This window comes from Lissotriton helveticus, chromosome 2_1 (genome assembly GCF_964261635.1).
Source record: "Lissotriton helveticus chromosome 2_1, aLisHel1.1, whole genome shotgun sequence".
Taxonomy (NCBI): Eukaryota; Metazoa; Chordata; class Amphibia; order Caudata; family Salamandridae; genus Lissotriton; species Lissotriton helveticus.
In genome coordinates this window covers 1,554,242,234-1,554,267,676 of record NC_136059.1, presented here as the reverse complement: position 1 = coordinate 1,554,267,676, position 25,443 = coordinate 1,554,242,234, and the positions used below count along the sequence as shown (strand labels likewise).

Genomic DNA, 25,443 nt, shown 5'->3' with positions numbered 1-25,443 from the left:
CCATCCTAAATAAACACCAAACTGTTTTTTTTAACAAAGTTGGACACGAAAAGGTTACACACAAAAAATTGAACTTATAAGGGGGGCTGTGCCTATACAACACAAATTACGCATATTTCCTCTGGGTATACGTCCAAAATTAAAATCTCATTTGGATGCCTTGTGTTCTGAGGGAATCACTGAGTCCGCCGATAGCTCAGAGTGGGTTTCTGCTATAGTTATAGCCCTTAAGAAAAATCAAGACTGGAGATTGTGTGTGTACCTTAGGTCTTTGAACAAAAACATTGTGGTAGATACTTGCCTCTTGCCCAGAATTCAGGAACTGTTGGCAGCTGTGAATGGTGCAAAATATTTTTCAGTAATTGACCTGAAGTCGGCTTACCACCAAGTAGTCCTTGACGAGACTTCAAAAAATCTAACTGCGTTTATCACTCCATTTGGTCTCTACAGATTTGTACGGATGCCGTTCAGGCTGGCCTCAGCGGCCAGCGTATTTCAGAAATTAATTGAGAGTTTATTTCAGGGTTTGAGTGGTGTGCAGTCATTCCAGGATGACATTTTAATTTTTTCTGAGACATGTGATCAATACAACATCATTCCTGATAATGTGTAAAATATTTTAGAAAGTAAAAGAATGACAGTGGGTAAGGACAACTGCAAATTTCCAGTTGATGAGATTGATTACTTGGGTCATAGGATCACTTCTAATGGCATATTTCCCAAGGAAAATCTCATTAACACCTTGGAAAAAGCTAGCAAACGTCAGGATAAGGATTAATTGCGTTCTTTTCTAGGTCTAGGCGAATATTATGCCAGGTTTGTTACGGGCTATGCCCTTGTTGTAGAGCCTCTTAGACAATTTAAAAAAAAAAAGGATCTCCATTTACTTGGACTGCTATTCATGATGAAGCCTTTAACCCCTTGCATAATTCAGATGGCCCCCGGCCGTCCAACGTCACGGTGGGAGTGTGCGGAGGACGGCCGGGGGGCGTCCGAATCCCGCCCACTATTCAAATCGCCCGCACAGCACAAATGTGTGCCGTATGCAAGGGGCTAATAATGTCAAAAAACTTATAGCTAGAGCTCCTGGACTCAATACATTTGACCCTCAGGGCAAATCCTGTGTTACTGTTGATGCCAGTGCTGTTGGACTAGGTGCTGTGTTTACACAGATGGTGGAAGGCAAGGAGAGAGTTATTCATTTCATCTCCAGGGGCATTCGAGGTGCAGAGAAACATTATAGCACCATTGAACCATTCAAAAACAGGCTTTGGCTTGCGTATGGGCAGTAGAAAAACTTAAAAACTTCTTGTGGGGATGACCTTTCGTCTTAGTTACTGATCACAAGCCACTTGTTTACATCATGGATGGTGTTAGGAGTGGTAATGCTTCGTCCAGGCTGCTAAGATTCATTGCCAGATTGCAGGAGTTTAATTTTGAAATTCAACACATTCCTGGTGGAAAAAATTTCACTGAGGATTGTTTATCTAGACTTCCCCCGGTTGAAGAATGTGAGGGTGAGGTCATTGACCAGCATGAATGTGTCGTGGCTATGATAGTTGCCATTAATTCTTGTATTTCTGAAAAAGAATGGAATGACTTTGTAGCGGTTGATACTGTTTAATGCCAGAAACCGGTCCTCGAAGCTTGTTTCCGGTCCAGGGAAGGCATGGCTTGGCAGTTCGGGCTGGACTGTTCCCGTGAGGCACAGGGTCAGACTGATTTGCATATAGCCATGTCTGAACTGGGGTGGCAGAGTGGGCTAAAGAACGGTGATGGGTCAAACCCAGATCTTTTGACTGGGTGTGAGTATTTGATTGGTTCAGATGCTCCGTCCATCACCACCCCCTTTTGTACCGCTTTTGGCCGCCATAAGTGTGGCAGGGTATGCTCAGACGTGAGTCCCTTGCTCACTTTGCCACTGGATTCAAGCAAGCCGGGCTGAAGACGGCTGTAATGCCAGAAACCGGTCCTCGGAAGCTTGTTTCCGGTCCAGAGAAGGCATGGCTTGGCAGTTCGGGCTGGACTGTTCCCGTGAGGCACAGGGTCAGACTGATTTGCATATAGCCATGTCTGAACTGGGGTGGCTGAGTGGGCTAAAGAACAGTGATGGATTAAACCCAGATCTGTTGACTGGGTGTGAGTGTTTGATTGGTTCCGATGCTCCGTCCATCACCACCCCCTTTTGTACCGCTTTTGGCTTGCGTATGGGCAGTAGAAAAACTTAAAAACTTCTTGTGGGGATGACCTTTCGTCTTAGTTACTGATCACAAGCCACTTGTTTACATCATGGATGGTGTTAGGAGTGGTAATGCTTCGTCCAGGCTGCTAAGACTCATTGCCAGATTGCAGGAGTTTAATTTTGAAATTCAACACATTCCTGGTGGAAAAAATGTCACTGAGCATTGTTTATCTAGACTTCCCCCGGTTGAAGAATGTGAGGGTGAGGTCATTGACCAGCATGAATGTGTCGTGGCTATGATAGTTGCCATTAATTCTTGTATTTCTGATAAAGAATGGAATGACTTTGTAGCGGTTGATACTGTTTTGTCAAAAGTTAAGCATTTTGTGGCTAATGGTTGGAAGGCTTGCAAGAATTTAGCAACCCCTCTTCGAAGTTTTGTACATGTTGTCAATGAGCTCAGCATTGAAAATTACATCTTATTGAGGCATGATTTATTTGTGCCACCGGCAGGTTTCAGAAATAAAAGTATCCAGTTAGCTCATTCTGGGAATCCTGGAGTGTCTGGAACAAAACAGTTGCACAAAGTTCACTACTGGTAGCCGGGTATGGATGCCTGTGTTGAGCGTTTTGTGAATAATTGTTCTTTATGTGTTATATCTGACATTGGAAAGTCTCTACTGAACCCTTGTCTGTTCAGGATACTCCTATGGTTGGGAGAAAGTTTCTATTTTCAGGCCCGTATGAGTGTTTTTTGTTTTTTGTTTTTTGAAAACCTTTATTATAGCATTCAAGAAAATACAGGCATGGGCCTACAACCGCGTGGGCTGGCCGCTAGATAGATTAAGACCACCGATATTACAGTACTACACAGCCCATCAGCCGACAACCCAGAGGTTCGGCGGCGATTCAGGACAAAACTGGTATAAGAATGCAAAATTAAGTTTCAGAATGAGTCAGAGGTTTCGTTTTATATTATATGAGAGAGGATCAGGTGCCATACAATCAAACCAGATAATGCGGGGGACAGGGTAAGAAACAGGATAGACACATAATAGCCACTGTGATGGAGAGTCGGCGCCAAATGATACAGATCAATGTAAATGAACACACAATATACATTCCATGTTGCGCCAATTCTCGGAGCCTGCCCACCCGGAAATCGGATATCAGAAAAGCATGAGCACTAGATACAAGCATACAAGAAAAGTCCGAATGATTCGTAGCTATACTGATCCTTAAGAAAGAAAAGGAAGGAAAAGAAAGGCCATAGAAAATAAAAAAGGCAAAATAAAAAAATAAAAAATAAAAAACCCCGTCCAGCCCCCCACCCTGCACCCCTGCAGATGGCTACAGCCTAACCCCACTAGCAGCGTGCCTGTCGCCCCTAATAACTAAAACCCTAAAGGAAGGAAAAAGAATGGAGGAGGGCATAGACATTCGGGCTCCCAGCCCCTTTAGACCCCCCGCCAGATACAGCCACCCCCTATCAATAAAAGAACACTTATGACAACAATATAAAAGAGAGTAGAGGGTACCGGAAAACACCGCCCAGCCTCTTAGAGCAAGCAGTTGCAGGTCGAACACTTGTGAAAGTCACTCCTACCCTTCCCGACTTAGTCAATCCTAACCTTGGCCCTTCCGAACAAGAACACGGACCCCTCCCTTCGAGACCCAAAGGCACACAGAGAGGTAATAAAGGAGAAAAGAGTCATCAAAAAGCAATCCATGGCGACTCGCAGGCAGTAGGTCCACGGGAACCTTAGACGCTGAAGACCTCTCCCTCCTGGACGAACAGTCCCAATGTATTCTGCACAGGAGTCGTAGAGTCACCAAGAGAGGAGAAGACGACCACAAAGTGAAAGGAAAGTCACAAACAAAAGTCTCCGGGAGGGGAACGCCTCTTGATATCTCCCCAGCCGGTAGCGGCGGAAGGTTCGGTGATACCATAACATCCTCGGGAACACCGTCTCCCAGGGCACCATCCGATGGTTCCAACGCTGGTTTCCTCACGGGGCTCTCGCACGGAGTCAAAATGGCCACGGTTTGAATGGCTGCAGATTCCTGTTTCAATCGTAAGGCCGGGTCCGGGTCTACCCGGAGCATCTCTGATAGGCGCGAGTCCAATGTGCTCAATAAGACATCAACCTGTGATCGAAACGCCCAAATTTCCGCTAGTATTGACTTCAGCTATGGCTCATGCATCGTTCGATCCACGGTCTCATGCCCGATATCAATCCCAATCACCCCCCCGGGTGAATCCGGCATCCTCGGGGGGGGGGGACAAACAGGATCGCGAACAAAAAGATGCGGAGGGTGACCGGTCTTTGCTCGCAGCCACGGTCCACACCGTTAAGGCCGCAGGTCAGAGGCCCCGAACCACGAACTCCGGCGGCCCCGATACCGGGTCCGCGGGACGGGAACCCCCACTCACAGCCAGCAATAAGCAGGATCACTCCTCCATTGATAATGAGCAATTGAAACGATCACCGCCAAATTCGGGCTTAAACAAAGCCTCCACTCCGGTCGACCGGACCCAGCCTGGTTCTTTTGGCCGATGTTGTTGCACTGCAGCCCGGCTGTGAAAGTACTCGAGGCCCCGGCTTCACCGCTGGAGCAGGCCGCAAACTTCAACACGACAGAACTTCTTCCAACAAGCCGATAAAAGTTTCCGGATTTCACCATCGGAGTGCGGAACAGTTCATGCACACAGAGACCGGGCGTAAAGTCAGGATAATGTACAGGATATTGCAGCGGGTTACGGAGGTCGGCGGAGCCGGGAGCCTAAGCAGCCATCTTGTTTGCTGACGTAGCTCCTCCCTCCCCGTATGAGTGTTTGGGCAGGGAGAAGAGGTTTTTGATTGTTGACATTGACAACTTTTCCAAATGGTTGTATTACACCTTTGTGCAACACCCTGTTACTGATGGTTATTTTGGAACATATTTTTAGAATTAAGGGAACACCTGTTACTCTTATGTCAGACAACATGGTGCAATTCATTTCTACCAAGAAGCAAAATTTCTTAAGTAAGTTTGGTGTGCGTTCTGAGAGGGCACCGCTGTATTGCCCCCGTTCCAATGGTCAAGTGGAAAGGGCCAACAGGTTCATAAAAGAAGGGATCCAGGCTGCATTGGAGGGCATCCTCGATGTCTTTGAATTTAAAAAAAAAAAAAAGTTTGGAGTTATCACATAACCCCTAATGCATGAGCGGAGTGTCTCCATACTTTTTGATGAGAGGTAGACAAGTCAAGTCTTTGTTGACGCCTCTTTTCAAGAAGAATTTTGAGGGGGGACACTTTTGAATCTTCTATTGCCAAAGCTAGAAGAAATATAACAGATTCTCATATTTGTGGTAAGTCTTATGACATCTGTCACAAAACTAAAAGTAAGAGTGTGGAAATTGGTAACTGGGTATGCATTATCAAACCTACATTGACCCGTAAGGGTTCATCTAAGTTCACTGTTCCCTTCAAGGTGGAAAGGGTGACTGATTCTTCTGTTTTGCTAAAGGAAAAGGGTTGGTGGAACAAAGGTTCTATTGTAGTTGTCAAACCGGAGCAAGAATGTGTTTTTTGAAAAGTCTGTAGATGGTGATGTGTGGTTTGATGAGAATGGTACTGGGGTGCTTCTCCTCAAAGTTTTACGGGGGATGGAGGTAACACCATTCCTGATGCACGTCAGTTAGAATCTACTGTGGAAGAGAGTGCTGACTCCTCTGTTGAGGATAATCTTGCGTTGCAAAAGAGAAATACCATTGTACCCAAGAAATTTGATGATTATATTTTTGAATCTTTTTTTGTTTTGTTAAGGGATACATGTGGTAATTGTGGCTTTCTTTTATGCTCATTATAGAACTTCGAGTCATCCATGTCATTTTAGTATTGTGCATGTCATATGGAACTGGAATATGTAATTTGGAATTCACAGATGCAAGAGCTTTGGTTTGAATGCCAGCAGAAGCGGTTGAAGGTCGCCTTAGCCGGACGCTTTAGCTCTTGCACCAGTGGGTCGTTTCATGGCACTTAAATAAACAAGTATTTTTTATATACTCGCTGACTCCATCGCTTCATTCCAAGCACATACATGAGTAACGTCTTCATGCTAAGGGGCTCCGTTTATAACGGTCACTTGGGAGGCATGGAACACTCTTACATCACAAGATCTGCTGATGTCATCGTGTTCCATGCTCTCTAAGTGACATTACATTAACCTTTTTCAAAGGTTTGGGAAAACGGGGTTTGGTCAGGCAGATCTAGCCATTTGGTGTGTGGCAACTATTAATGTGTGTCATTAGGTTTTCTAATGATCCCTTTGCACATTAACAACTGTCCTTCAGCCAACTTAGGACTGAGCACAGAGTATGTGCCATCAAACAGTAATATGTTTTACAAAAATAAGAAAAGGTTATTTTGGAATGGTTAGGGTGCTGAAGTGACGTGACAAAACTGTAAAACACAAACAACTAAACACTTCCATCAAGGAATTCTCTGAGCCTGGCAGTGCACCATTCCTGGCATTCCATGACAAACTCTTAAACAAGAGGCTTAAAAACAATCTAATAGCAAGCAGCACGAGTTATCCCCTGAACAAGGCACAGCAAGAGAAAGCTGTAGGTGTGATCCATACAGCCCTGCCTGGAAGGTAATTAAACAGACTTGGATACCATCCATTTGCTGGTTTGGTACAGTTGTTAGGATTTAAAACTTGAGCCTTCTTTCTCTTTTCAGAGATCATTCACTGATGGAGCTGGCAACTTGTGTGCACTTGATAAAGAAAGAAAAGCACACAGTTACTTCGTTTTCACTGTGGACACTGTCAAACACACATTGCAAGCTGATTCCACAAAACTGTGCATTGTATTGTGTCAGATGAGGACTGTTCAATTTTAGATTTTATTTACATATCTATTTGTATTCTAGCAATGCTCTAATAATGGCACATTTCTGATCATAAAGATGCTGAACCCAAGAGAGTTCTACTTGTATCACTAACTTGAATATTCACAGACTGTTTATGAAAGGGCCCTGCTTAGGGTAGCTGTTTCATCACAGTAGTGCTCTGAAAATGCCAGCACTTTTGTCAGGCATGAGTTCTGGTTTTAGCAGATTTCGGATTATACCATTGTTCTACCAGTACAATTCCTACCTTTTTTACTCTAGTTTCTTAGAAAGAATTTTGTGAAGTGCTTTGACAAATTTACTTTGAATTGTTTACCTAATGCCGGTGCACCCTCGCGGGCCCACCTTTAGTGGAAGGGCGCGCTTTGCATCTCCATTACACAAGAACAATGGGCATTTTGTTGTACGCAAGTATGCGCTCTCTCCCCGAACTACAGACTGTGCCTCATACACTTTAAATTCTTGCATAGCCTCTACAGAACACCAGGCTGGTTCCAAAAGGTAGGCCTGTTTGCAGAGGCGTGGTGTCAGCGATGCTGCTCACCGCATGCGACCTTTCGTCATCTTGCATGGAATTGCCCTAAGATCCACCAGTAATGGACAGACGTTTTTGACGTTATTGCGGAGATGACAGGTAACTCCCTTGTAAGATCCCCACTGACAGCGCTACTTACCTATGTTAGAGACCTCCCGATGGACAGCAGAAAGCTTGTGGCGATGCTCCTTTTACTTGCCAGGCAAAACATTGCCATGACATGGGGCAGGACGCAGACACCACAAATTGAGACTTGGCTCGGGACGCCACGCTATGCCAGAAACAGTTGCCCGCATACTGGGACTTACTGCCCACACAATCCCAGCCTAAGGATGCATGGGGCCCGCTGAAACTCTATTTGAGTTCGCGCACACCGACTGAGGTCCCGCACCCCCACACCTTGAGTGACCAGGAGTGACACTTTACAAACTAACTGCTAGGGCTAGATTGGCTAACAATGCCCCCCCTATCCTGATGCATTTGAATGACTTCCCCCATGATTTTCCCCTCTGATCCCCCCAACCCCCGACTCCTGGTTGGATGGCTTGGCATGCACTTCTTCAATATATTTTGTTAATTCTTGAGTATATCATTGCTCCATAAGAGAGATTACTTCTTATGGCTGAAGACCCACCGCTAATCTACTTATGAAGTGACTGCGAATGGGATCATAAGATCTGAACGAATAAGTGATCAAACGTAGGAGCAATGTGAAATCCATCCTGTATCCACTGTAAGAATTATATGATTGTAGTTCGCTGTACACATGCAAATCTTGAATAAAAAGAAGTTATAAATAAAAAATGTTTAAAGTGTTTACTCAATTTCACAAAATGTTACTGGAAGAAAACACAGATATTTGCAATTCTGTGTTCATGCTGCCAACTGAGATTCAATGAGACTGCTCACAGGCTGACCTTTTCAACTTAAGCACATTGTGTAATTCTTGGGCAATCACTTAATCTCAATGTGCCTCATTTCCCATTGTTCTATTTGTAAGCATATACTTTGTGCATAACAGGACATTTACAGTTAATTACTAGATGAACTTTACACGGTGAGAGCAAAAATATTGTTGGCCCAATCAATTCTCAAAGCATTTTACATAGTTAAACTTAACTTGCACTTGGAAAAGCTGATCTTCCACCCTTAAAAGGAATTCAGTACAAAAAGAAGATGTGTGTGTGCCCGCAAATCTACTCAAGGGGTGCAAGCAGGGAGGGGTAGTAGGTAGGTTACAAATGTTTGTGCAAGGAGTATGGTTTGTAAGCCTACCTCTGTACACTCTTTGAATTCCAGAAAGTAGTAAACATGCACCAAAGTAGTCATACAACTGCTGCTGCACTTTTGCAACTTTAAGAATAGGGCCTTTTTTATCATAACAATGCCCTTAATGATTTTTTACACAGACTCTCCCAATATTAATTAGTTTAAAATATGGCATGCATCAAACATGTTTTAATATATAATGACTTAGAGAAAAAGTATTTAATGTTGCCCTTAATATTGCATGATAGTTTAGCAAAACTGCCTGCTACTTTTGTCTGTTCTTTTCCCAAACTACGAAAATGTAAGTAGATATTTTTAAAACAGTTGCCAATCTTGCTTCCATTCTTCTGCATGTATGTGCCTAGTATATTGGAGCATTCTAGGAGCATTACAAATAGCTGCGAATCTTTGCATTTTGCAAAAGTGTACATGTTTTTTATTTTGGTACCGATGTCAGTAACACAAGCTGAGCGTACACCTCCCTGAATGTCTTAAAGTGCTCGTCCTAATAGTAAATGCTTTGCATTAATTAACCATATACACAAATCTGCCTAAGCAGCAGACAATTCTCTTTTGCCAAATCATAAAAAGACAATAGTTTTAATACAGTAAGAAAAAAATATAAGTTACATCAGAGCAATTCATTGGGTCAATTCTAACGAGCTAGTATTACTGCTATGCTGCCCAATCGTACGTGTGGTAGATCCGTTAAACTTGTGCCCTCGCCATACACCAATTCTAATCTTGCATATATCATCGCTCAGGACATATTCAATGACTTCATTGTTAACATCCCTAATGTCATCTAAAACGACATATTTGATAACAACCCTGCATGGTGAGGGAACAAGTTATAGTTAGTTTAGGGCATGAGTTACAGTTACTTGAGATAACTATAAAAGGTGAATTTCAATGCTTATGTTAGTTTAAAACATTATGTTTGAACTAACATTTTCACCTAACTATAATGTCCCTTTAACCTTTGTTTATTTCAGAGAACATACATCTCCACAGATAATACAAAGAACAGTGCCTATAAACAGGAATGCTGAATCTAGCCAAATAGGTCCATTTTTTTTCTCCAATTTGTGTTAATATTGTACATCAGGGTTGGCCTGGGGAACTGTTGTGTCTTCATACTTAAACATATTTAAACATTTCAAACTGTGAAAAGAATTACTCATTGTTCGTCATATAAATATTTTGTTTTGCAGTATTTTTAAACCAACAGTTATATGTTTTTAATCCTCATGAATGAGAAGAGCTGAAATCACTTCCCAACTTTTTTAAGTGCTGATCGCTTAATTATTATACCTACTGGCCCATTTATGATATATTAACAGGGTCCCTGTTAAGCACAATAATTTATGCAAAACAACACTTTCACGCTCCAACGCAAAACAAAATCAAAAACAGGGACAGCTTATGGTCAACTGCTTTTACAGCTTCATTTAACAAGCCTCTGCATTTATAAAACACTGTAAATGCTTTATAACATGGTATGAGCACTTAACCGAGGACCACTGAAATTATGCAATTCTGCGGCCATCATATTTCCTGCACTCGCCAATGAATCCATCATCCGCATAATTTGTAGACTGAAGAACAAACATCCCAGCACAAACTGACAAAAGTAGCAAAAAATGCTACCACTAGTTGCAGGACAGCAGCAGGCCACTTGCAGCAGAGAGGGCTTGTATTCCGGTTGAGGGCCAGTTAGGGCTGGACTGCTCCATGAGAAGTGTCAAGACTGATTTCTACGTGGCTGGGTCCAAACGGAGGAGGCATGGTAGGCGAAAACTGATGGATTGGGACGCAATCCCGAGTAATCGCCATTGACTGAGATGAATTCAAATCCCATCCTTCACTGTGTTGTATACTTCATCTGGTCGTCCTAAATTGGACGGGTGTGGCCAGATGTGGGCCCCGTGCATACTGTGAGTGTCAGTGGAACTAAGTTGCACCCGGCTGATGAGCCCATAACTAAGGCAAAACCGGCCATAGATTACTTGCGTTCTGGTTAAGGGAACCTATATATATCCACATTTAAGGGATTAAGGTGTTTAGACTTACAAAGCAATGCAACTTGATTCCCAAAATTCAAAGCACACTATTTCGCTCGAAAAGTTAACTGAAGACCCGCGTGTACTTATCTCCCTACTCCACCATCACAACTTCCACTACCCACAATACTTGGGCAAAGGCGCCGCTTTTTGACAAGCATTAGCATCAGATGAAGGGTTACGTAACGTACCCTTCAACCTGCCATATCTGCAAAAAGGGCACTTTGACATTGAGATTATTTGTATTAGAAGGTACGGTGTGACTATGGTCCTGTGTCCACAAACACGGAAAGAAATCACGTTTCGATTTTGGGACTTAAAATTTGTATAACTGTAGGGCTCAACTTTAAAAGGTAGGGAAAAACAGAAAGCATTAACAGTTAATTAAAGAAGTCAGGAAAGGAGGACAGAGAGAGTTCTTTCAGTCGCTTACCGAGCTGGGGTGGCATTTCCGGGCAGTCTATCTGGGGGGCAGTGGCCAGCGCGGGCACCTCCGGGGTTGTCGGTGTCGTCGGGGTGGCGCGCTGGGTGTTCTCCGGCAGCCACGGTCTCTCGGTGCCCTTTGCCAGAACCTCGTTGCCCCCATCCATCCTGCTGGCCCCGCCTGGGTCCTCGGGCGGCCGGCTAGCTTCTCCCCGCGGGGCCGGGCGCAGCGTGGCATTGCGCACCGTGAATTGCTGCACGTCGGCGAAGAACCAAAAGATGCCCCGCTCGCTGCCAACCAAGTAATACACCAGGGTGACACTGAGGTGCAGGGCACAGAAGAGCACCAGCAGGCGGCATGCCTTCTGCAGAGAGGTGCCCGGCAGCAGCAGAGAGGGCGGGGGGTCCTTCATGCCAGCGGCGGCCGCGGAGACTCCGGGGCGAGGGGGCCGCACCGAGGGGCAGGGGGGCGAGCCGGGCTCATGTGCTCGGCGCGGCCAACTTTCCCCTCCGCCTCAGGAAGCGCATGAAGAGCGCAACTCAGGGAAGTTTGCTTTGGGATGGGGGAAGGGGAGGGAGGAGAGGCTAGGATGTCGGTCTCGTCTGGTGTTGTGTGTATCTTTATTGGTCTGAGAGATAACAGTTTTTCCCGACGTTGAGCAGTACAAAAAGAAGCGCCGCCTCGCTGACGAACGCTTTCTAAGGCTGGCTGGGCAGTGGCCACAGCGCGGAACCACCGGGAGGGGTTCGCGCGCACTGCCGCTGCCCCCCTCTCTTCACCTACACCAACCGCCGTCCCGTGACATCATCACGGACAGACTGGGAGGGGGTCTCAGGAGGGCAGCGGAGGATGTCATTGGAGCCATGGAGGCCTCGCCCCGCTCCGTGTGGCTCCCCCCACCCGCCCGCTTTTCTCGCCGTGACGCGTGCGTTACGGTTGGCACAAAACCAGAGGACCCAGGGCGATCGGAAGTTGAAAGCAGAACTTGATTTTTAGGACTGAAACATTTTTGTGAAGGTTCGGGTGTCCGTTAGCCGAAACATCCCCCTCGGCCGCCTCTCCGGGGAGGTCATAGCACAGTTTATTTATTTAGGCGTTTTTATACAGCGCGAACTTTACCCGACGGTGTAGAGCGCTTTACAACACAACCAGCTACATTACATAAGTTTGAGCCTTTTCCGGAAAAACGAGCAGCCGAGGTAGAGATCAATTGAAATCAACAGTGTGTCAGTCATCTGACTGACTACACGATTGATCAGCTAGGTGAAGTTCTCTGGAGCGGAACGAAATGCATTAAACGGTATTCATTACCAAATGTATAAAGCTAAAATACTGATAGCGAGGTTAAGTGCGACTTTGAATTTTGCAACGAACCGTCCAGCAACTTGAACTTTATTTTCCAATGTGACGGCTAAATATTTGTTTTGCAGGTCCACGTGAAGTAGCCTTTTTCTGTAGACCGATGTAGAGTGCCACTCGGCCTCTCCCCTCCTAAATGTAACCACTTTCACCCCTCGTGGCCGGAGCGGATAAATAAAGGCAGGGCACAAGTCCTAAAAAAGAAGTGGTGGCACGCTGACGTCATGACAGGAATTGACGTCACGAAAGGCACTTGCACCATCAGACTCATTGCCTCCCCTCGCTCACCCCTTAGATGTGATTGCATCAGAGAAGCCAGCGTGTGAGCAGCGTTCTGAATGAGCTCCGATCTCGCCCCAGAGAGGCCAAAGAGTGAATGTGTGACTCCATTTGCTCCAGTAATCGAGCTCCTGGTAAAATACGTGGGGGGACGCCATCCACCCGCGTGGTACCCCAACTCGAGCCCTGAATAAAGGGGCAGTCAGGTTGGGCTTTAAGTGGGCCGGGTCTCACTGGTGCTGAGCACCGGCAGTTTTTTAGAGGAGGCCTCGAAACGGGTCTCTTATCAGGCTCTGTTTTGTGCCCTGGCACAGGCGGTCCGTTTTTTTCCCCCCGGACTGCAGTGTCAGCTGGCACATCATGTGCGCTTGCTCACACTGCTCACTTTTCACTAGTGGAGAAGTTATGGCATGATGTCATGCCAGGTAAGCTTTGTAGGGGAAGGGAAATCCTTCAAAGAGAGTTATTTTCTCTCTGGATTTCCCTTCTCTTTTGGAAACTGGGAGCAGTAACATCATCGTGGTGTCACCAGGCCTTTAAGTGGAAGCTTTTTCAATATTATATACTAGCCATAGTTGCTGCTGCTTTATCTTATGCCAATAACAACCATTTACAAAGCCAATAGTCCTGACTTGTAACTATGATGTTACTTGTATCATATATCTGGATGCAATGAAAGAAACAGTAAAATACAAGTCGGGTGACACACTGTGCTAAGCACAGAATTTTAGCTTCCCTGTTTTAATCCACGCTCTTAATTACATTTCTCACGTCCCCTTGAGAGAGCCCCCCAGTATTTTCATCCCACTTAAAGCCCAGGGGCATTGGTTGCACGTGACCACTCTCTGAACAAAGACACTCGGCGTGAGCTTCGTCCATCACCGAGGCCCAGACACATATCTGGTGCCACACACGACACTGGCATCGAGTGAGTAACAACCTTGCTTTGTCCAACAGCCTTCTGGCTCCATTGCTGCTGGGCGGTTGGGACGCCGGAGTATTCAGTCTTCTCAGCCCTATGACTCCACCCCTCCTGCTGATCCTGGTGGCTCCAGCAACATCACGCACCTCAGCGGTGCACCTTCCTGCCTCCAGATACCTTGGGCTCCAGCCTGCAGCTGCGGCCAGCTACCTCCATGGCCTGCATTGGGCCCGCATCACCAGGGGCAGAGCCGGTTCTAGGTTTTTTGGGGCCTCGCGCAAAGGGGAATGTGCAAGGCCCCTCTAATTTACATAGATGACACCATCAGCGTTCCAGAAGCTGCTTTGTGCAGACTCCTCCTGGGCCGCAGGTCCCCTCTCCACTACCTACAAGCACCTCTTTCACAGCTCATATCGGGCCGAAGGTGTGAGAATAGTTTGGGGTCTGAGAGTTAAAACAGTGCAGATTATAAAGTGCTGACAATGGGTGTCCTGCAATGTCTCTCAATGGGCAGCCAGGCAGGAGACCTAGTTGCAGGACACACTTGCAAAATGCGTCTCCTTGCAACTACACACAATGAAGTGTCCCCCTCCCCACTCCATCCCTGAGAGGTCCAGGGAGGAGGCACTCTCCTGTAACCCCAATTGCAAACAGACACCTTTCTTCAATGGGATCAGCAGGGGCACAATAGGGTTGGTGGTGTGTTGCACTGGTGCTGGGCCCCATGCTGGTGGGCTGAAAGCGAGGCCCTGGGCAGCTGCCCATACTGCCCATGCCTAGCATCGGCCCTTACCAGGGGCTTGGCGTCCCGGCAAAGCAGCCCTGCTTTGCCCAGCGTGGGACGGCCCAACGCCTCACAGCTGCCAGCACCTTCACGAGAGGCTGAGTCGTGCCTCACTGCCCGAGGAGAGCAGGTGAGAGGGAGATCAACAGAGGGGCGGTCCAAGATAACTGGCTGCAAGCGCAGCGTGCCTCCCTCCATCTACTACCCCATGTGCTGGCCACTGTCTAAGGGTGAAGAATTGGCTGCTAGTCTGCACAAGTGCACAGGAAGAAGCTCTCCAGCATGTGTTCACTCAGTCAAGCAGCAAGGGCTGCCATCTACGCAGGCACAGTCGCCCCACCTCACACCAGCAGTGTCTAGGCATCGTCAAGGGTGAGTGCCCTCATCAGCAACCTCATCAGTGACCTGAGCACACCCTCACTGTCTCCGGTCCCAAGTGCGTCTGCATCCTGTGCCATACCGCTAATGGGGGACCCACCACCTCCTCAGCAACCACAGCCTGACCAGGTGCCACCCGTGCCATACTCGCATGCCTCTCACTCCGCTGCCCCTCCTGCCAGCTAGCCGATCCTGCAAAGGCTCCGCCTCAGTGGAGGCTGTGACTTAGATACCTCAGCCATTACTTTTGCAGCACATGAGCGACCGATGGGGCAGTGAAGCACTCACTGTTGATGCACTTTTTGGGAGAGGAGCTCTGTGAACTGTTTGAGACCCTGCTGAATACTGGATAAGATTATGACTATGAGGCTGCCATTTCTGCCCTCAACAGGCATTTCGACTCCCAGAAGAATCCAGACTACAAGCGTTTGAAACTGCGTCAAGCTAAGCAGATGGACAGAGTCTGTAGACATGTTCTACCCCAAACTGTGGAAGCTTGTAAGCACATTGATCAACGAGAGGAGATCCAGCCGCAAATCATACAGGGCTGGAAGTCCGTCTCACTTCAATGCCAAATATTCCGCCATCCTGGAATGTCTCTCTATGAAATCCTAATCCTCGCACGCCAGAATGAACTGGAAGTTGCCAGGGTCCAGAGTACCCCTGCCCCATCACCACTGAGGACAACCCCAGTCAAAGAGGAGATAGTGGACGTGATACAACAACGCCTGGGGCTGGTCCAGTCATGGACTACCCCTGGAAATTACCACAAAAAGTGCAGGTACTGCGGTTTTGACCATAAGCCATCGGAACAGTGCCCGGCAATAGGGCAGACATGCTCCAAAGTCAATCACTATGCAAGTGGCTGCTGCATAGTCCCCTGCCCGCATTTTGATTGCGATAAACTTATAAACAGGATTCTCGTTAGCAGGAGTCATACAGGTAAATAGCACCTCTCACCATAGAATACATATAGCGGTCAGGGTTTCAATTCACTGTCGGTCATATTAGCCTCTCATCAGTATCCCTTGCAATACATCTTGCTGCAGGTATCTCTGAGCAGTCCTTCCATCCATAGAATTAGGACCTCTGAACTGGTTTATTCCACTTTTGTAGAGACACAGGAAGATTCAGCGGTAAGCTTTTAAGACCTTTTTCTTGGGAGATCTTTTGTTCTATTTTCATTTTTACCATCGTCTAACAGACAGCATGGATATTTCCAGGGCTCGATTCATGATCTCTCTGTTTGCCCCACATTTAGAGATTACCGGCACCCGGCCTGGAGGCTTTACATTTCTCGCCCTGACTGACCGCCTCCATAATATAGGTAACTGTTTGCTTTTTGTCATCTCCCTTTTTCTAACTGCGAACTACACTTTGGCATATTGGCCCTTAGAAGTGCTTACTATACAGCCAAGCAATCATAGTGGATATGTTTCCTATCTGGCTAGCATTGTAGTCAGCATCAAAGTATTTTTTCTTCTTGTCAAACTTTTTTCTTTCTTACATCTTCCTAGAACCCTCCTTAACTATTCTACCAGTTATTGACCAGCTCTACGAAAGCCTGATTCTGTGGTCCATCACCTAAGGTACTACAGATATTCGACACTACCATAAATGTAAAAATGTAAATTGATACTTGTATAGCGCACTACTCACCCGCAAGGGTCTCAAGGCGCTTGTACGAATACCGCTGTGGAACCCATCCTGGCTTTCCCTGTGAGGTGTCCACTCCTGGGCACCCCCAAGGTGGAGGCCAGGCATCCTTAGCGTTGTGGGGGCCGTTGTGGAGATTAAGCAAGCTATTGCCCAGAGTTGCAGAGTGGGACTCCATGATTGGAATAGGCACCGAGGCGAGAATTATCAGGTCCGTGGAATTTTGAGCCCAAGACCCGCCGAGGCGGGGAATTGAACCCTGCTCCCGGGCTAGACCTCTGCATCAGGGTCTGCCGCTCTAACCATTGAGCCACACTTCTCCATAGCCACACTTCTCCATGTGTCCTGTTTCCCTCTATATGACTTGGGATTCACATTAGTTGTATTTCTTTCTTCCCTACTTTTTCATTGATTGTTTATATTCACAGCAACTTTGCTTATTTTTTAAGGGTGTGATGTGAGAAGTTGGCCCGATGTATGATGTTCACTATTCTAGTGAGCACCTTGTATCAGTCCAAACAATCCCTTATGGTGGTGGTTGTAAAGTCAACCTTATAGACAAGCTATCCTAAGGGTAGCATGGACTAAGCAGTCTTATGCTTAACTCAAGAGGGCATGTGCAGCCAGCTGTTTTACCATATGCAATCCTGTAATACCAAATGAAAGGACACCACACAAGTTATATATTATAAAAATATATGTATTTATTACTAGAATAATCCTCTGTACTCTTTATGAGGGCAAAGGCACAAGCGTTTAAACAAAAGCACAGTTAAACATATAAAAGTTGCACAATTATGGATAGGGCCGGTGGCCACTCAAACCATATACTAAATAAGTGGTATAAGAACCGCTTTACGAACAATGGTAAGGCCTAGGGCCTTGGGAATCACTGGGACTACACTGGACTAACTGTAGTTAGGACGGGATTCGGGTGCAGCGCTAAAAGCACACGCATGCACCAATGCAAAGTCAATGGTGCGTAAAAGTTATAAAGTTACTGCTTTGGAAGTCTTCCGACTGGACTAGAACTTAGCCACTTAAAACTGGGGCACTAGAGGTGTAAACCACTACAGGAGCACCGGTGTTTGATCGTTACCTCACCCACAGGAAGCGGGTGCATAGGTGCCAAAGTGTGTCGGGTTTCATCGTGGAGATCTATGGAGCCTGGAGATGAAGATGCTGCAGGCGGCCAGGAGAGAAGAGTCCGGTTGGATCCAAGGGTGGATCGAAGATGTAGAGTACTTGGGAAGCTCACCTTGTGTGCAGGGGGCCTGTTTTACTGCCGAATCCACCGCCAAGAGTCACGCCGGCCTAACAGGGAGCGCGGAAGCGCTGAGCAACATCCTCGGATACCACCGCCATTACCGCAGTCGCCCCGGGACTACGAATCCCGGCAGTCTTAGCGGCAGCGCGGTTTGTGTGACGGCATTGGAGCGCCAGGCGGCGCATAAAGACGCTTAAATCTCTGCGAAGCGGGGGGAAGCTCACCTTGAGTGCAGGGGGCCTGTTTTACTGCCGAATCCACCGCCAAGAGTCACGCCGGCCTAACAGGGAGCGCGGAAGCGCTGAGCAACATCCTCGGATACCACCGCCATTACCGCAGTCGCCCCGGGACTACGAATCCCGGCAGTCTCAGCGGCGGCGCGGTTTGTGTGACGGCATTGGAGCGCCAGGCGGCGCATAAAGACGCTTGAATCTCGGCGGAGCGGGGGGAAGCTCACCTTGTGTGCAGGGGGCCTGTTTTACTGCCGAATCCACCGCCAAGAGTCACGCCGGCCTAACAGGGAGCGCGGAAGCGCTGATCAACATCCTCGGATACCACCGCCATTACCGCAGCCGCCCCCAAGACAACGAATCCCGGCAGTCTTAGCGGCGGCGCGGTTTGTGTGACGGCATTGGAGCGCCAGGCGGCGCATAAAGACTCTTGTATCTCCGCTTCGCGGGACGCCGGGCTAAGCCCGGGCAAAGGGCGGGCCCTCTGTGGCCCGAGGAGACTGGGCTGGGCCACATAATTTGGCTCTGTTGTTAGTCACTATTTATAAGTAAGACCTAATCATCTTAACGGAAAGACTTGGTTGTTTTGTCAAAGTGCTCTGTATTAGCTCATTTTGGTGACTGTTTAGTTTAATATTCTCTTTTACAGGCCTTTTCCTTTTTACTTAAGTAGGACGTGATGTCCAGAGGCAAAGTAGACAAGCCCACCTCTGGCCTGGTTACTATGGATAATTTCCTAGTGAAAAAGGTCAATCAGATTAACAATGAGAGAAGGGCTTCTTTAGGATTGGGAAGTGCTTCACTATTACAGGATGAGGTGCCTCTCGTGGTAATTGATACGCCTATGCCTGATAACTCTAATTCCCTGGCTATCAGCAATAAGGATTCCATAATAACTGTAGTGCAGGTACATGTTGAGACGCAGGGAGACCCCCTTGATACCTCCATTGAAGAGATAGAACCGGTGAAGACAGTGGCTAGACCGGTGAGAAACTGCAGAAAATCTCAGCCTAAACGGGGGGGGGGGGGGTGGGGGTGGGGGGGGTAAGCACAACAAAAAGCGACCCGAAACAGCTGTATCGGTCAGTAATGGTCCACTTTCAGGCCCTTGTCCTATAGAGGGAAATAATGGGGAGGGTATTAAAACTTATTCTGAACAACTTACCCTCCTGATAAGTACTTTTGAAAGGAAATTGGTGGAAAATATGGAAGAACTGCTTAGTCCCCTGTCTATCAAGCTAGACAACTTAGCATTGGAGGTAGACCGACTGGGGGGTCTGGTGTCACTACACCAGTCATCGGGCCCTATTGTTAGACCTAAGGCTGTGGAAATAGGGCAGGGTACCTCGAGGGAGCAGGCTCAGGAGATCTGCCGGAAAGTTACCGTAGCAGATAATGCTTTTCATAAGCCCCCACCAAAAACTGTCCTGACTGCACCGACACCAGCAGATCAGGATGGCAGGCCTGAGTTCAGACCAGAAAGAAGAAGCCGCTATATTAACCTACCACCTGACTGTGCACCTTACGTGGCTGTCTTGACTAACGTTCCGACTATAAAAGATCATCTTGCCCAGTCACAAGGGGAATCTCATGATTCATTAAAAAATAAAGCAGTAGCCTGGTTGAATTCCAACTGTGGATTTCCAACTGCATATTCCAATGAGATACTAACGGTGAGAAGGGTAAACTGGATTGGCCCATCTAGAAAGTCAATTAGCGGGGATTGTATTATTGTCAATTTTAGACCCCCCCAACATGTGGCAACAGTTTTACTAAGAGCAACATCATTATTGGCTGATGCAAATAGCATATGCGTCCGACCACTTGGATACTTTTACTCTCACCTTCTTTAAGCCCCGCATAGACGTAGGAATTTCAGGCCTCTGTTTCAATCTCAGCCCATGGCCCCAGCACCACCATACCAGTATAATGTTATTAATCAAAATAGGGATGGGTTTGTGGGGGAAACACATAATAGATTTGATTTGCTTTCTGGCCTCGAGGCATGTGATTGACGGGAGGCGCCTACGGGCCAAGGAAATGTAAACTCTGGGGATGCGGTTCACATGGAGATCTCGCAGGTGAAATTACATGGAAATAATGTAATCTCCTGGAATATTGCCGGACTGGGCACTAAGATGTCAGATTGTAACTGGGTCGGCTATATTAAGCAGTTGCAGATCATCTGTCTCCAGGAGACCTGGCTAGTGAACTGTGACTGTTTTCTTGAGGGGTATAAAGCTTTTTATGTCCCTGCGGTAGCATCTAGCAGAGGTAGACCTAAGGGAGGCATGGTAACGTTTATTTCGGTGGCACTCTCCTGTAAAATACGTAGAGTTTCAACAGATAACTCTGGTATCATTGGTTTAGTACTAAGCAGAGATAACTGTCAGGTTGGTCTGGTGAACTTTTATAATGCAGTTAATTCTTGTCCAGCTCTTAGTCCTATATTGGCACTGAATGTATTTATTAGCACTTCGTTGAAGGAATGTCTCCATAACCTTTTGATAATGGGCGACTTCAATGTTCACCCATGTGGGGATCCCTTGTTTAAAAATCTTTTAGATTTGCACTGTGAACGCACAGAGGGATTGCATCTGGAACATACATCGGAGGGGGAAGCCTTCAACGACTTGTTGACTAATTTGGATTTATTACCGACAATGGCTCTGAGGGATCCTTTGAAGCGCTTTGAGATTCCCACTTTTAAGGGCCATGGGAAGGGTACCTTCATTGACTATGTTCTGCTTTCAGTATCAATGCAGACCTTCGTGGATTCTTTTATCATCGAACACAGTGACTTCAGTGATCACAACCCATTGACTGTACTTTTATGGGGCCCCTGGGTGGCCAAGGAGGGACGGAACTTTACTACTGGTAGGCTGAGTACTACTGACGGGAGAAGGCGCCTGAAGTGGTCCATGATCTCACCAGACCGCTTGTATAAAGATATCAAGGAACATTGTACTGAGGAAATTATAAAATGTACTCAAGATGGGCTGGAACCTTGTCAGGTTCTGTTTGCTTTCCAAAGTATTTCTGATAAGGTGTCTCAGTTGATGTCAGCTCCAGTAAAGCCCTCAGAGACCAGGGGACCAAGATGGTTTAATCAGGATTGTTCTAGGGCCTCACGTAACTTAAGGGCAGCACTGAGAACAAAACCCAGAATAAAAGAGAATATCCAACAGTGCAGAAAAGAATATAAGTCTGTCATTAACAGACATAAGGAGTCTTTAAGAGAAGAGGCATGGAATGAGATTCTCAAACCCTCTACTCTGAAGTGTAGTTCTAGATTCTGGGCGTTAGTAAAAAGACCTTTTTTGACCCAGGATCCAGGGGATGGTCTAGAATGTTGTATAACAAAGGAGGAATGGGTCACACATTTTACCCAATTGTATGGTGGCACGCTGAGTGTTAATTCCTATCCTTCTTCACCTGCTAGTAGTGATCTTATTAGGTTTGACAGATGTGAGGTTATTGAGGGAATAATGGGACTCACAGCTGGGAAAGCTCCAGGACCTGATGGGATCCCGCCAGACTTATATAAGTCTGATCCCAGCTTTTGGGCACCAATATTAGAATCGGTCTTTAACGCATCGGCTAAAATGGGCTGCCCAAAGTCACGGGGGGCGTCAACGATTGTCCCAGTCTTTAAGAAGGGGGACAAGGGTAGCCCCCTTTGTTATAGACCCATCTCTTTAATTGATTCTATGGTTAAAATAGTGGGAAGAATGCTACTGAGGAGGCTTTCAGACTGGGCGCTGGAAAATAGCATTATGTCCATCTCCCAGTATGGCTTCTGCAGTGGACGTTCTACTATTACACAGTGCCTTAACCTCTTTCTAATTTCAAGTAAGTACACTGTTGCCCGAAAGGGTACTGTCCACCTTGCCTTCATGGATCTGTCCTCAGCTTTCGACTGTGTTAACAGGGGAAAGCTGTGGCAGTCCATGAGGGACAAGGGTGTTGACAGTGGGATTGTTAATTTCCTTGTTGACTTACACAACAATACCAGTGCTAATGTTAGGTACTCTCAAGAGCTATGTGTAACTGATAATTTTAACATTGGGAAGGGTGTGCGTCAAGGTTGCATCCTTGCCCCTTTTCTTTTTAATTTTTATATCAATGAACTAGACAGCGTATTGCAGGATGTAAAGGCCGACTGTCCTAGAGTCGGCAGGTGTGGTATTCCTGTTCTTTTATATGCTGATGACGCAGTTTTAATTTCTAGAACAGAGAGAGGTCTCCAAGCTTTATTAAATGCTTTTAATAAATTTATGATGGGCAGGGACCTCCTGGTCAACAATTCTAAATCCTTTATTATGCAAGTTGGCCAACAACCAAGAAGGAACTTCTTATTTAAAATAGATAATGTAGCAATTCCCATCTCGAAGTCATTCACTTACCTGGGGGTCTCTTTTGACTCCAACCTTAGCTGGGGCTCACACCTTGACAAAAAGAAAAAGGAATGGTACGGGTGAACGCTACTATCTTCAACTTTGCATCCAAATTAGGGAAAAAACCTAACGATGCCATGCTGAAGCTTTACAACGCAAAATCAGTGGCATCTGCTGTTTATGGCAGTGAAATATGGGGTTATGTGGCCGGTGAGCAACTACAGATTGTAGAAAATTCTTTTATGAAACGTCTTGTATGTGTCCCAGTAGGCACATCCAACTTTGTAGTGCACGAAGAGCTTGGGGCACAATATATTTTTGTGATATTTTGTCACTACGCCCGTTGACTTGCTGGCTAAAATTGTGGTTGAATCAAGATATTCCATTGACCCACCTGATAATGAGAGATTATTTGTTACAGGATAAGGCAATGGGTAAACCTTGGCTAAAATACTTCAAATCAAACTTTTTTAGGCTTGGCCGCCTGGATTTGTTCGAGCACCGAGTGGGATTGTGAAGGGTGATGTGGATGCAGTTAAGCGAGCCTTCTTTGTGGACAGAAAGCTTAAAAGGGAAGGTGAGGAGCTCCTGAAACCAAGTGTAAGAAGATTTGCTATGTTAAAAACAGGGGAGGTGATGGAGCCCTATCTGATGGGATCGCTGTCTTCTCATGAGAAGTTCCTGCTAACGAGGTTTAGATTTAATATTTTCCACTATTTGCTGTTCAGACCTAAAAATGCTGCTTATTTTAAACCTGCAGCTCCCTGTGGCTGCGACGGTGTGTCTCCACAGGATATGCTGCATTTAATATTTTTATGTAAATTTTATGAATACCCCCGCAAACTCTATTTGGTAGATCTTTTAAAGAAACTTAATTTTAATCGTATCAGACCAGCTTTACTGTATCTGCAACTTTTGCACAGTGACAGTATCCTTCAAGTAACTGAATTTTTAAAATTGTCAATTAGGATGAGAAATTGTTTGGACCAATGATGGAATCTATGTTGATTTGACTACATTTACTAATGAATTTGTTATGTATGAAAATTTGCTGTACCTTGCACTTTGCACTTTCTGCTCAGATCTTAGAATTATTGTGTGTTTCGATGTTTTAAATTGTCTATAATGCTTATGTACTTTTATGGTTTGAATCAAAACCGAATAAAGTCTTTTTTTTTTTTTTTTTTTTTTTTAAAACCTTTATTTGAGCAAGCAGAAATGTACAAGGATGGGCCTACAACCACACGGGCCAGCCGCTAAAAAGGAGAAGAGACATATCACATAAGCCCGCAAAGGTAATCGTGAATCAACAATGCAATACTCCACATTATATACAGGACCAAAACAGGTTTTATATATATAAAGAACAAACACACAAAAAGGCGAGAGTGTATCACTGAAGGTCAGCCCAAGGGACGCAAGGGGGGGGACAGCTGCGGAGGTACAGTAATAATATCCTAAGCACTAAGGAGCATGGAGCGGGGGGGGGGGGGAGGGGGGCAGAGATCAGGACGAAGGAGGGGGGAAGAGCCGGGGACACCGGCTCAGTCCCTCTATGAAGATTCCGGGAACGCCAGCCTAGGGAGATAGGGCAATCTCGATAGTGTCCACAAGGGGAGGAGTACAAATGTCGCCACGGTATTCGTTCCATTGACCCCACACCTTCACCCATGCCCTGGGTCTACCCCTGGCCACATAAACAGTTTTCTCACGGAACATGGACCAGTCCATATTATCCTCCCATTGCGAGAGGGCGGGGGGCCTAGAGGCCCCCCAGAGTTGCGCAATATCTCGCTTCGCGATCATATAGCCCAGGGTGGCCCATCTAGTCTGCGCCACCGAATAGTCCGTGGGCTCCCAAACATTCAAAAGACAGCGACGAGGTTCCGGTCGCAAAGACACCCCCGTCACCACAGTCATCAGATCAAGCACGGCCACCCAATAAGCAGCCACCATCGGGCACTCCCAAAGAATATGCAGGAAAGTAGCACGCAAACCACATCCACGCTTACACAGGCCATCGGAGGAAAAGCCCATCACCACGAGTCGCGGTCCCGTAACATATACCCGATGAAGGATCTTCAATTGGACCAGACGGAGTCGAGCCGGTATAGCCACCTCCTTCGGAGAGGAGAGGGCCGATTGCCAATCCTCATCATCAAGTTCCAACCCATCCCCCATCCACTGTTCCCGAAGTCGGGCCAATAAGTCAGTCCGATTGTTGATCAACTTTTTATAAATCAGGGAGATAGTGCTATCAGGAAGATGTCCGTCAAGGATACGGTCTTCAAGTGGGGAAGAGTCAGGCGGAATCTCACCAGGGGCAAACACCGAAACCAAAGCGTGCCTGATCTGTAAATAACGAAAGAATTCCCGACTACTCAGGCCGTAGTCAGCCTGGAGGGCCTGAAACGGCCGCACAGAACCCTTAGAATATACATCCCCAACTTTGGAGATCCCAATCAAGTCCCAACGGTCAAAACCTTTGGAAGACCAAAGACCGCCCAGACGTTCCGAAGCATAAAGCGGCGTTGCCAACGTCAAGCGATCCTCCCAGCCCAGGCTCACATTCACAGCACGCCACACAGTCAAAGCAGTCAAAGTAGGCCCCACAAGATGGCGCCCAGCGGAGCGAGAATAAAGTACTCTATTAAAGTCACCTCCCGGAAGCTGAAATTTATCCATCTCAAACGCAGGATTACGACCCGGAGAGAACATAGCGTGATTAATAGCGGACAGATGGGAAGCCCAGTAGTATCTCTTAATGTCGGGGAGCGCCATGCCCCCATCGTACCATGG

At 46.6% G+C, this 25,443-nt stretch overlaps 1 protein-coding gene across 1 annotated transcript in view; it reads right to left on the bottom strand.

Annotated features, from left to right (window-relative positions):
• Positions 1 to 12,287, bottom strand: part of B4GALT1 (beta-1,4-galactosyltransferase 1) — a 414,930-nt gene extending 402,643 nt beyond the window's left edge. Inside the window, exon 1 of the mRNA XM_078676516.1 lies at positions 11,382 to 12,287. Coding sequence (XP_078532642.1) covers positions 11,382 to 11,784 — 403 coding nt within the window. The 5' untranslated portion in view covers positions 11,785 to 12,287. The remainder of the gene's footprint in view (positions 1 to 11,381) is intronic.
• Between the last annotated feature and the right edge of the window lie 13,156 nt (positions 12,288 to 25,443).